The sequence below is a fragment of the Myotis lucifugus genome, unplaced genomic scaffold (assembly GCF_000147115.1).
Source record: "Myotis lucifugus unplaced genomic scaffold, Myoluc2.0 scaffold_13, whole genome shotgun sequence".
Classification (NCBI taxonomy): domain Eukaryota; kingdom Metazoa; phylum Chordata; class Mammalia; order Chiroptera; family Vespertilionidae; genus Myotis; species Myotis lucifugus.
Window position 1 is genome coordinate 10,002,696 of NW_005871061.1, and position 12,884 is coordinate 10,015,579.

General features: G+C 41.5%; 1 protein-coding gene across 1 annotated transcript; it reads right to left on the minus strand.

Moving 5' to 3' along the window:
• Positions 1-11,207: 11,207 nt before the first annotated feature.
• LOC102426873 (olfactory receptor 13-like) lies at positions 11,208-11,927 on the minus strand. Its single transcript, XM_006084722.1, has one exon. It carries the CDS (start codon positions 11,925-11,927, stop codon positions 11,208-11,210), a length of 720 nt encoding a protein of 239 aa, XP_006084784.1.
• Positions 11,928-12,884: the final 957 nt, after the last annotated feature.

Genomic DNA, 12,884 nt, shown 5'->3' on the forward strand with positions numbered 1-12,884 from the left:
GGCCATGCTGAGGGACCCCCCTCCTCCCCCGCCGAGTGCACAAATTTTTGTGCACCGGGCCTCTAGTCCTATATAATAAAAGAGAAACATGTAAATTGACCATCCCTCTTCTATGCTCACCAGCCAATCAGGAGTGAGTATACAAATTAACGCCTCCGTGGAGATTGACAGCAGGTAGGAGGCAGCTCCCAGCACGGCCTGCTTGGCTGTTGTGGCGGGGACCCAGGAGCAGGCAAGCGCAGCCACAGGCAGCTACCAGAATGGCCCACTTGGCCATCAGTGTGGCGACCCGGGAGCAGAGAAGTGTGGCCTGCAGGCAGCTCCCAGAGGGCAAACGCCACCTCCAGGCAGCACCCAGCATGGCCTGCTTGACTGTAGTTGCAGCAACCGGGGAGAAGGCAAGTGTGGCCCGCAGGCAGCACCCAGCATGGCTTGCTTGGCAGTCACTGCGGTGTGGAGCAGGCAGGCCCTGTAGAGAGCAGAGAACCATGGGGAGCGGGCCTAAGCCATCAGTAGGACATCCCCTGAGGGCTCCCAGATTGGAGAGGGTGCAGGTCAGGCTTAGGGACACAAATTTCATACCGGGCCTCTAGTATTCATATAAACTTTGTAACGTTTTGGGGGAAAAAAAAATGACCAAGAGAATGTCACAGTCAACGTGTCTGGAGTCCGGCTCAGGAGAACGGAGAGAAGGGAGAATTTCATAAGTGGGCCAATGTCAAGATATTTCTGAGTGACTGCCTGGTGTGTGACAGTTGTTTGACCACAGAGGAAGGAGCCAAGTTTCTCAGTAGAACACCAAGTACTTCTTTCATGTTCTGAACCTTTGCGTTGGTTTTCAGAATCGCAATGATATAATCTGTTCAGAATCGCAATGATATAATCTGCTCCCCATCTGTTGGCTCCCTCCCTCTGAGAGGCACTGTCATCATCACATGGGTGCAACCGGAATACTGTATCTCGAGAGGATTGACCCAATGTACGTATCTTTATATCCGACGATGAAAAAATCCCAAAGAATAAGAATGGAGACAGACTACTGTCCTTTAGGCTTAAAAAAAAACCCGAAGTATCCTGTGAAGAGCTGAGACTTGGTTCTGTCCATGCACCTCAGAGAGATTGGATGAGAAAATGGCCTGGTTTGGCCCTGACTTTACCCACTTATGTTACTCTTGAAGGTGTCTTTGCCACAATGTGAATAAACTGCCACCTTTTGGAATAGGGGCTCATACGAAAGTCTGCATTCCCAACTTTTCTTGAAACAGATCTATGTTCTGCAGCTGTGGCGACCATCCTGAGAACAGGTCCTGTTGCTGGGAATCAGGGGGCACTGGAGTGGAGGTCCCCCCGTGCCCCTTTACATTCAGGGATTGAGCTGAACTCACTTTGGGGGAGGCCTGGCAAGGGTGACAGGTGTCACAGATGGAAGGATGGAGAATGGAGAGGTGGACACCCTGCTCGGTCCCTGCCTGGGTGGGGTCAGGCAGATGAAGGCCTGCCAGCCCGCCCCACAATTGGGTGAGATAATGTCCTCTGTGTCCACCTCTCATCCTGTGGGCCCAGCCACTCCCCACAGCTCCAGGCAGCCTTCTGTGTTCCATGACAGCACAATCTGCCCTCACATGCTGCTCGCCCTAAATGAGAAGGAAGAGAGCAGTTGGATCACAGACAGCTACACAGAAAGATAGGGCTCATGGCTGGCGAGTGCAGTGGCAGTGACAAGAGCCTCTCCTGCCTCCATGGCAGTGTTAAGGAGCAGCGAGTCAAGTGGTAAGGAACAGCAAGCAGGCGGGCAGTAAGGAGTGAGGTGTCCCTGACTGTGAAAGGAATTTCCAACTGTTGGAACGGGCCTAACCTGGCAGGTGGACATCCCCTGAGGGGTCCTGGACTGCGAGAGGGTGCAGGTTAGGCTGAGGGACCCCCCCCCCCACCAGCACATGAATTTCGTGCACCGGGCCTCTAGTATTATATAATGCTACATAATTTTTCTCAAGGCTCTCGAGATAAAAATTTTCTAATTTGAATAAGTTATAAATAGTAAATATTTCCCAAATTATGTTTTCTGAAGAACACAATATATATAAAGGAATATCATGATTTCTTAATTTGAAAGATGCTTCAACACCAAACTACTTCAAACTTGATAGGCCCCTGAGTTTGCATTGTTAAGCTTATAAAGTCAAATCAAGGGAAGATTGAGACTAGCTTACAGATTATAATAATATGGATCAGGACAAACCATGCTTAGCACTGCACTGCCCCATATAAATCACCATTATATTTTATGTCATTTTGACCCCATAATCCTGGATTATTGCATTTCAATGTTCTTTGAAAATGAAAATAATTAAAATCATTGTTTTCCTACACCAATTTCAAGGCTTTATTTAGAACTTAAGTTCACTTAAGTGATATCAATACTAGAATACTGTGCCACAGATTATAGTACTTTATTTGGGGACTGGTTTGCCTAGAAGTTATTTCTTATGTCTCAGTATATAGACGCCAAATTGTCTTTTATCAAGGGATACTAAATATAGCAGAAAAGTTATAGTCTTTTGTGGCATGCAAACCAGTGTTTATTAGCTCTGCTACCTATTAATTGAGCAATCACAAGCAAGTTAACTATTTTTTGAGCCAAAGATGATGATTAATGACACCTATGTAATAATATTTATTATTATGAATATCACTTACAGATATATCTATATCTATATCTATATCTATATCTATATCTATATCTATATCTATATCTTTATTTCTATATCTATCTATATCTATCTATATCTATAAATCTCTATCTATCTATATCTATCTATCTATCTATTGATCTATCTATCTATCTATCTATCAATCTATCTATCTATACTAGAGGCCCGATTTTGTGCACAGGGGTGGGGGTCCCTAAGCCCAGCCTGCACCCTCTCCAATCCGGAATCCCTCTCACAATCTGGAACCACTGGCTCCTAACCACCTCTGCCTGCCTGCTTCCCTAATGCTCCTAATTGCTCCCCTGTCAGCCTGATTGCCCCTAACTGCTCCTCTGATGGCCTGATCACTCCTAACTGCACTCCCCTGACAGCCTAATCCCCCTAACTGCTCTCACCTGCTGGCCTGATCCCCCTAACTGCTCTCCCTTGCCAGCCTGATCCCCCTAAAAACCTAACTGCTCTCCCCTCCTGTCCTGATCCCCATAACTGCTCTCACTTCCTGGCCTGATTCCCCTAACTGCCTAACTGCCATCTTCTCCCTTCTGCCTTCTCACATGGTGCCAGCCTTCTCCCTTCTCCCTTCACCCACGGCACTGCCTTCTCCCTTCTGCCTTCTCCTGTGGTGCTTTCTCCCGTGGCCTCTGCAAAAGGGACTGTGGCGCTGGACTGGCCCTCACAGCTGCCGTGGCTGCTGGCCCTCAACCCTTGCAGCCGCTGTGGCTTTGTCTGGAAAGATGTCTGGAAGGACGTTGGAAGCTGTCCGGTCTAATTAGCATAATACCCTTTTATTAGTATAGATAATTCAATGTCTGGCCTATATTAGGAGTTCTCTCAGGTATTAGTATTTTCCTCCAAACCTCTTGCATTTCTTTCACAATATCCCAACTCTCTTGAAGAACTAAGATTTCTGATTTTCTTCCTAATATCATCCTATATAATAAAGAGGTAATATGCAAATTGACCATCACTCCAACACCAAGATGGCCACCCCCATGTGGTCAAAGATGGCTGCCCCCATGTGGACACAAGATGGCTGCCACAAGATAGACAGCAGGGGGAGGGCAGTTGGGTGTGACCAGGCCGGCAGGGGAGGGCAGTTGGGTGTGACCAGGTCAGCAGGGGATGGCAGTTGGGTGTGAGGAAGCTGGCAAGGGAGGGCAGTTAGGGGTGACCAGGCCAGCACAGGAGGGAAGTTAGGGGCAACCAGGCCTTCAGGGGAGGGCAGTGTGGGTGACCAGGCCTGCAAGGGAGGGCAGTTAGGGGCAATCGGGCCAGCAGGGTTGGGCCATTAGGGGTGACCAGGCTGGAAAGGGAGGGAAGTTAAGGGTGACCGGGCCAGCAAGGGAGGGCAGTTTGGGGGCAACCAGGCCTGCAGGGGAGGACAGTAGGGTGTGACCAGGCTGGCAGGGGAGGGCAGGTTGGTGTGGCTAGGCTGGCAAGGGAGGGCAGTTAGGGGCAACCAGGCCTGTAGGGGAGGAGAGTTGGGGGCAACCAGACCTGCAGGGGAGGACAGTTAGCAGCGTCCAGGCTGGCAGGGGAGGGCAGTTAGGGGCAACCAGGCCAGCAAGAGAGGACAGTTGCGGGGAACCAGGCCTGCAGGGGAGGGCAGTTAGGGGCAACCAGGCCTGCATGGGAGGGAAGTTGGATGTGACCAGGCCGGCAGGGAAGGGCAGTTAGAGGCATCCAGGCTGGCAGGGGAGCAGTTGGGCATCAATCAGGCTGGCAGGGGAGTGGTTAGGGGGTGATCAGGCTGGCAGGCAGAATGGTTAGGGGCAATCAGGTAGGCAGGCAGGTGAGCGGTTGGGAGCCAGCAGTCCTGGATTGTGAGAGGGATGTCTGACTGCCCATTTAGGCCCAATCCCACTGGGGGATCCCAGATTGGAGAGGGTGTAGGCTGGACTGAGGGACACCCCCCCTCCCCCCATGCACAAATTTCATGGACAGGCCTCTAGTGATATATAATGGCTAACCAATGGAGCAGGCTAGTGACTAGCTATCAAGATATGCAGATTATTATATCCCTGGTTATATTAATAATAGAGTACCTACTTTTGTTGTATTCTGTTACTTCCAGAGGAAAATAAAATTCTTTGGCAAAATATTCTAAACGAAGTCTTTATATCATCTCTATAATCCATCATCTATATCATATACCTATCATCTATATTTTTTTATTTATTTTTATTTTTTATTACTTAAAATATTACAAAGAGTACTACATTTGTCATTTTTTCCCCTTGACCTTCCCCCAGCCTCCCCTACCCCCCCAGTGTCTTGTGTCCATGGGTTATGCTTATATGCATGCATACAAGTCCTTTGGTTGATCTCTTACCCCCCCAACCCTCCCCAGCCTTCCCACTGTAGTTTGACAGTCTGTTTAATGCTGCTCTGCCTCTGTATCTATTTTTGTTCATCAGTTTATAATGCTCTTTATTATCCATAAATGAGTGAGATCATGTGGTATTTTTCTTTTACTGACTGGCTTATTTCATTTAACTTAATGCTCTCTAGTTCCATCCATGCTATTGCAAATGGTAAGAATTCTTTCTTTTTTACTGCAGCATAGTATTCCATTGTGTATATGTAACACAGTTTTCTAATCCATTCATCCGTTGATGGGCAGTTAGGCTGTTTCCAAATCTTAGCTATGGTAAATTGTGCTGCTATGAACATAGGGATGCATATATCCTTTCTGATTGGTGTTTCTGGTTTCTTGGGATATATTCCTAGCAGTGGGATCACTGGGTCAAATGGGAGTTCCATTTTTAACTTTTTGAGGAAACTCCATACTGTCTTCCATAGTGGCTGCACCAGTCTGCATTCCCACCAGCAGTGCATGAGTGTTCCTTTTTCTCCACATCCTCTCCAGCACTTGTCGTTTGTTGATTTGTTGATGATAGCCATTCTGACAGTTGTGAGATGGTACCTCATTGTAGTTTTGATTTGCATCTCATGGATGATGAGTGACTGAGCATATTTTCATATGTCTCTTGCCTTTCTGTATGTCCTCTTTCCAAAAGTGTCTATTTAGGTCCTTTGCCCATTTTTTGATTGGATTGTTTATCTTCGTTTTGTTAAGTTGTATGAGTTCCCTGTAAATGTTGCAGATTAAACACTTATCACAGGTAACATTGGCAAATATGTTCTCCCATGCAGTGGGCTTTCTTGTTGTTTTGTTGATGGTTTCTTTTGCTGTGCAGAAGCTTTTTCTTTTGATGCAGTCCCATTTGTTTATTTTCTCTTTAGTTTCCATTGCCCTAGGAGCTGTGTCTGTAAAGACATTGCTATGACAAATGTCTGCTATTTTGCTGCCTAAGGCTTCTTCTAAGATTTTTATGGTTTCCCATCTTATGTTTAAGTCTTTTACCATTTTGAGTTTATTTTTGTGTATGGTGCAAGTTAGTGGTCTAGTTTCATTTTTTTGCATGTATCTGTCCAGTTTTCCCAGCACCATTTATTGAAGAGACTGTCTTGACTCCATTGTATGTTCTTGCCTCCTTTGTCAAATATTAATTGAGCATATTGGTTCGGGTTGATTTCTGGGTTCTCTATTCTATTCCATTGATCTATATGTCTGTTCTTGTGCCAGTACCAGGCAGTTCTGAGAATAGTGGCTTTGTAATACAGCTTGATATCTGGTATTGAGATCCCACCTACTTTGTTCTTCTTTCTCAGGATTGCTGCAGCTATTCGGGGTCTTTTTTTATTCCAGATAAATTTTTGGAGAGTTCGTTCTAGGTCTGTGAAATATGTCGTTGGTATTTTAATAGGAGTATGTTGAATTTATAGATTGTTTTGGGTAGTATGGACATTTTAATGATGTTGATTCTACCAATCCATGAACATGGTATGTTCTTCCATCTGTTTATGTCTTCCTCTATCTCTTTTATATTGAGAACAGCTATGTGGCAATTGCGAATAAGAAAAACTTTCATAAGATTTTCAAATATAAAGGTTTTTACTGTTCAATATAGTTCTACCAAGAAATTAATGAATAAATGGCTGAACTAATGTCTAATTTTAAAATATTTCAATTGCCATTTGACAGTTATTTGGGAGTTAGATTTTAAGAGATGTTTCACTATATATATGGGAAAGCAATGAGCAAACAATGAATTGCATCCTTATTTTTGGTTCATGATTGAATTTAGACCCTTTAGTTTTAAAACATGAGGTTTACAACCAGAAATTTTATCCTATTGGGCAATACTAATAAGAAGTGAAACATTAAAGGCATCATAAAGCAATATATGCCATCTAAACAGATGTTTTCACTTGGCTTACCTCAAATAACAAAATTGTGTATGTCCTTATTAAACTCAGCTAAGGTAAGAAATGAGCCAATAACACCAACTTTTATTTTATTAAATGAAAAATGACAATAGATTACATTATGATGTCACTTCCTATCCCTTCAAGATAATATAAGCATGGAACTGCTGTAGATTTCAGAGTGATATAAGTAAAAAATGGAACACGGACTCAGAGTAGCAGGGCACAGTGGGGAGGGGGGTGGGGGCTTTAGAATAAAAAAAAATAAAAAAATGGAACAGCTCCTAAATATGAAGGATTCCACAAGGCTTGGATTCTATACCTAATAAGAATTGTCAAGTTACTATTTACATTTACATGTTGTCTTTACAGATTTTTTGCATAATGGCTATATTAGTTTCCTGGTGCTTCCATAGGAAAGTATCACAAACGTGTGGCTTAAAAAAACATAAATTCATTTTCTCATATTTCTGGATGGTAGAAATCTAAAATCAAGGTATTGGCAGGGTCATGCTCTCAATCAAGCTTTTAGGCAAAGATCTCTTTCCTATTTCAGTTTCTGGCAACCCCATGTGTTTCTTGACTTGTGGAAGCATAAATATAACTTATTTCCATCTTCATATGGCTCTTCTCTTTCTATTTTATTTTCACTTTTGTTTTTTCAGAGTTTTCAGATTTAGTAAATGACATCAGAACATTTATATTCATTAATGAATACGTTAGTCATATTAGCTTAATGGCCTACCTTACTGAAGAATGGCCTCAGCCTGGTAGGCGTGGCTCAGTGGTTGGGAGTTGACCTATAAACCAGAAGATCACAGTTCAATTCCCGGTCAGGCACATGCCCGGGTTGTGGGTTTGATCCCCAGTGGAGGGTGTGCAGGAGGCAGCCAGTCAATGATTCCCTCATATCATTGATGTTTCTATCTCTCTCTCCCTCTCCTTTTCTCTCTGAAATCAATAAAAAAAAGCATGAACACATTTTAACTTACCTAATTGAATCTTTAATGTCCCTATATTTAAATAAGTTCACCTTCAGAGGTACTAGGGAATAGGATCTCAATCTGTCTTTTTGGAGGGACATAATTCAACCCACAACAATCCACCCTAAAATTAATATATTTCCCATGTGAAAGATATATTCATCTTAAAATATCTTATAATTGTGATTCATCTCAGCATCACTCTAAGTTCTAAATCTCATATAAATATGATCAACTCAAAATGTCCCAAATCTTATGTTCTAAATCAAGTGTAGGTGAGATTTCTCTAAGTATGATCCATTCTGGAACAAAATTCCTATCTGTGGACCTGTGAAACCAGTCATCTGTTTCCAAAACATAATGTTAGGAAAGGTATAGGATAGATATTCCCATTCTCAAAGGGAAAAATTGGAAAGAAAAAAAAAGTGTTGTGATGACCAATTAAGTCTAAAACCCAACAGGGCAAATTCCATTAGATTTCAGTTTTTTAGAAATATCATTAGTGATTTTATGATCAATCCTCTTGGCCTGCTAGGGTGGAGATCCCGCCCTTTTGGCCCAATGAGATCCCATTAGGCTCAGCCTCTGCATGTGTGATTCTGCCCTTGGAGCCATTCTCTCTTTATCCTGTCTCTGTCCATTTCAATAAAAGGCTGCAGTTTTTCTGCTTGTATCACATCTTCAAAAACTTGTTTTCCTTCCATGGATATCAAGGGGATCCACCCCATTAGACACAAAGTTCTCCACAGATCTTTCCTAGAAATCCCCATCTCTATTCCTGGCTATTGCTAAGATAGGTGATTGGATCCATAAGTCACATAAGTTCCATGACTAAACTCTTTGCAAATGTTTGTCCAGCTACAATCTTGGTCCTATTTTCATAGCACACTATCTGGATGGGCTGCGAATTTTCCAAATCATCAAGTGCTGGTTCCTTTTTGCTAAGCAGTTTCTTTCTCAGTATATTTCTTTCTTCTTATATTTTATTATAAGCAGCAATGAAAACAAATTGCACCTTCTTCAGTTTGGAAATCTCTTCAACTAAATATTAAAGTTCATTGATTACCAGTTCTATTTTTCACACAATGTAGCACATAATTCAGACAAGCTGTCTGCCATTTTATAACAATGATCACTTTTTCTCCAGTGTCCAATAACAGGTTCTTTATTTCCACCTGAGACCTCAAGAGAAGCAACTTTAACATTCATATTTCCAACAACATTATATATATATATATATATATATATATATATATATATATATGTGTGTGTGTGTGTGTGTGTGTGTGTGTGTAATTGTATGTATATAGTAAGTTATATATATAATATATATAATTAATATATATTATATATTTTCTTTCCTGAGACAATGATAGCTTTCTCTGCAGCTCTCCTTTCTGAACCTTCACTAAAATTGCCTGTAATGTCCATATTTCTACCAACAATCTCATTAAGGCAATTAAATTTATTTATTTTGGAAATTAAGTGCTTCAAAATCATTTCACCTTTTAGCCATTTCCCAATTCCACATTTTAAACCATTTGTTACAGAAGCACCCCACTAAAAACATACTATCTGTATGTTTCTTAAGTTTTCTGTGACAAAACGCTATAAACTTATATAGTTATGGAGGCTAGAACTTTGAAACTAATGTGTTGGCTAGGCTATGCTCGGCTAGGCTATCTTTCCTTTCCTCTTCCAGCTTTGGTTAGCCTCATTATCCCTTGGCTGTGGTCACACAATTTTTATCTGTCTCCAACTTCCTATGGCTGTCTTCTTTCTGAGTGTCTTCTCTCATAAGGACACTGATCATATGGGATTAAGGGCCTGTCTTATGCCAATAGAACTTCATTTTAACTTAACTAGTTACATTGTAATAACTATTTCCAAATACATTCACGTTCTGAGGTACTTAGACTTCAACATATCTTTTGGGAAGATACATTTCAATGCATAATTATGGATGAACTGTGATGTGAGTCTTAACAATGAACCATATTTCAGTGCTTTGAGTTATCCTCTTCTCATATGTATGGCTTTGTTAACATCATTTATGAGTGAATTTATAAATACATTTATAAGTTAATTATAAGAATTTTTAGCATGTATTTAAAAGTCATATTTGAAAAAAAAATTAGAGTTCAAAAGAGGTTTTAGCAGTGCGGATTACAGTAGGATGTTTTAGACATCATACAATCTAATGTGTCAGCTCAGAAGATAACATTTTAAGAGCAAGAGATGATTCAAGTAGAAGTATTTTTTTTATCAGAGATTAGTTTTTCAAACATTATAAGAATTGAACCCACATCTTCAGATTTGTTTTTCTCTTCCACAAGATTAGTGTATTGGTTTTCTTTTGCTGTATAAAAAATTACCAAAAACTTAATGGTTTAATACAATATTAGTTGGGTTTTTTGTTTGTTTGTTTGTTTTGTTTTGTTTTAAATCTCAAAATTCTGTAGGTCAGAAATCTTTCAAAGCAAGGCTGGGATCACTGGCAGGCTAAAATCATGATATTGGCCAGCCTGAGTCCTCACCTGTAGGCTCTGGGGAAACATCTGCTTTCAAGCTCATTCAGGTCATTGGTTTCTTATAGTTTTAAACCGAGGCTACTGTTTTCCTTGCTGACTGTACATTGTGGGCAATTCTCAACTAAATAGACGACCCGTATTCCTTGTCAGGTCCATCACTCCAGCATCAGCATGTTGAATCTTTCTTATTTTAAAAATTTCTGACTTCTTCCTCTATGACTAGCCAGAGAAATATCTTTGCTTTTAAAGTGCTCATGTGATTAAAGCAGGATTCTCTAATAACCTCTCTGTTTTAAAGTTAACTGTGCCATATAATCTAATCATGGGAGTAAAATTCATTACATTTATAGTCTGATTATTTGTGCAGTAAATGTGCATTTTAGGGGATAATAAATACTAGGTTCACCTTTAGATTTTTTTGCTCTAATTTAGCACCTGATTTTGTTTAAAAAAAGGAGTGAACAGAAGGAATGGATTCATTATGATCTTCTTTCTTTTTATAATGACATTTTTATTATATTTTGAAAAAAAATGTTTGTTATGTAAAGTAGTATATATTTACATATTATTATATATACAATATGTATATACGTAATTAAAATCTCAAATGAACAGCCATGCACACGTTTTGCAACCTAGGCAGTAGAACCTTACTAATACCTTGCATAAATTTCTATGGGATGCAATCTTTTGAGAGTTTCTCTTGTAATTTAGAAAAAAGTTAAGTATTGGCGCCCCTCCCCTGACTGGATCTTCAGGATGGCGCGTAGTATCTGAATGTAGGATATCACAATGGAGGAGACTGGTCCCACCAGCACAGATGCTGCCCCAGCCAAAACCATAATCTCGTTCATGTGGGTGTCTGCACAGGCAAGTTTGAGAACCGCTAGAATTTCACAGAAAAAGTGATTCACTTTCTGGGGTCCACAGAAGGGCAATGGTAAGAGTAGCACTGTATGTACTAGGGCCAGGAGGGCCCCTAAAGTCCAGGAAGTCACTGCCAGGGTGGTGCAGACTCTCCAGCTCACGAGGACAGAATATCGGAGAGGGTGGCAGATGGCCACATACTGATCATAAGACATTGCCACCAGGAGAAGACATTCAGTGCTAGCAAAGGTCAAGAAGAGGAAGGTCTGCGTCATGCAGCCAGCAGAAGAGATGGGCGTGGCTGGACTCAGGAGGTTTACCAGCATCTGGGGCACCGTGTTGCAGGCATAGGACATGTCAACAATGGCCAAGTGTGAGAGGAAGGAGTACATGGGGGTGTGTAGTCGGGAGTCCAACCAGATGAGGCCCAGGATGATCCCATTGCCCAGCAGGGTGAAGGCATAGAACAGGGAGAAGAGCCCAAAGAGGAGCATCTGAGTCCTTGGGCTGAGGGGAAATCCCAACAGGAGGAACTCTGTGACCAAAGTCTGGTTTTCCCCCATTTTCCTGGGAAAGAGATAAGGGCACTCACATCTGAATGTGGGGGGGTAGGGGGATGGGAGGGTAATGACCAACCTGGTGGATCTGTGTCATTGTTTCTTTCCTCAGAAAACATCTTCCATGATATGTTTGTCCTGTTAGTCACTTACTACGTGAATACTATGCCTTACAAATAACACAGAAGGAAATTGTTTTTCACTGTGATAAACTAAATGCTAGTATTCTCTTACAGTGTTCAGTAAATCTTACCTGTATTTTCAAACTTTCACCACTGTTCACAATATGGTAACACTGCAACTGCCTTCACAGCCATGGATACTCCTGGTTGGTGTGATTGCATCAGAGGTTTGCCCGTGTGTGATCCCGCACCGAAGTGCACACAGAGCCACATGTGAGAATCTGGGCTATGGTCTTGTATCCATATCTGCACATGAGGATGGGAAGATGGACCAGGAGCATGTCAGAGACCCTATCAATGACCTCACAAATCTATGCCTTCATTATGTGAATTTCTTGTTAGCTTTGTAATTTTTACTGACAGAATAATCTTGAATTGAGAGAATGGTAAGCAGCTTGCCACACCTTGAGCTGGATTTAAAAGAGAGAACTTTGTCTTTTGACTTTTGTACCCACAGATGGTCTACTCTGATCGTGCTGTTTCATGATCGGATATTACCCATCACCCTCTTATCCTCTATATCAGTGATGGTGAACCTATGACACGCATGTCAGAGGTGACACGCGAACTCATTTTTTTGGCTGATTTTTCTTTGTTAAGTGGCATTTAAATATATAAAATAAATATCAAGAATATAAGTCTTTGTTTTACTATGGTTGCAAATATCAAAAAATTTCTATATGTGACACGGCACCAGAGTTAAGTTAGGGTTTTTCAAAATGCTGACACGCCGAGCTCAAAAGGTTCGCCATCACTGCTCTATATGAATATTTATATTCTA

Excerpts from the sequence above, each read along its gene's own strand:
- LOC102426873 (XM_006084722.1), bottom strand. The coding sequence starts at position 11,927 with ATGGGGGAAAACCAGACTTTGGTCACAGAGTTCCTCCTGTTGGGATTT.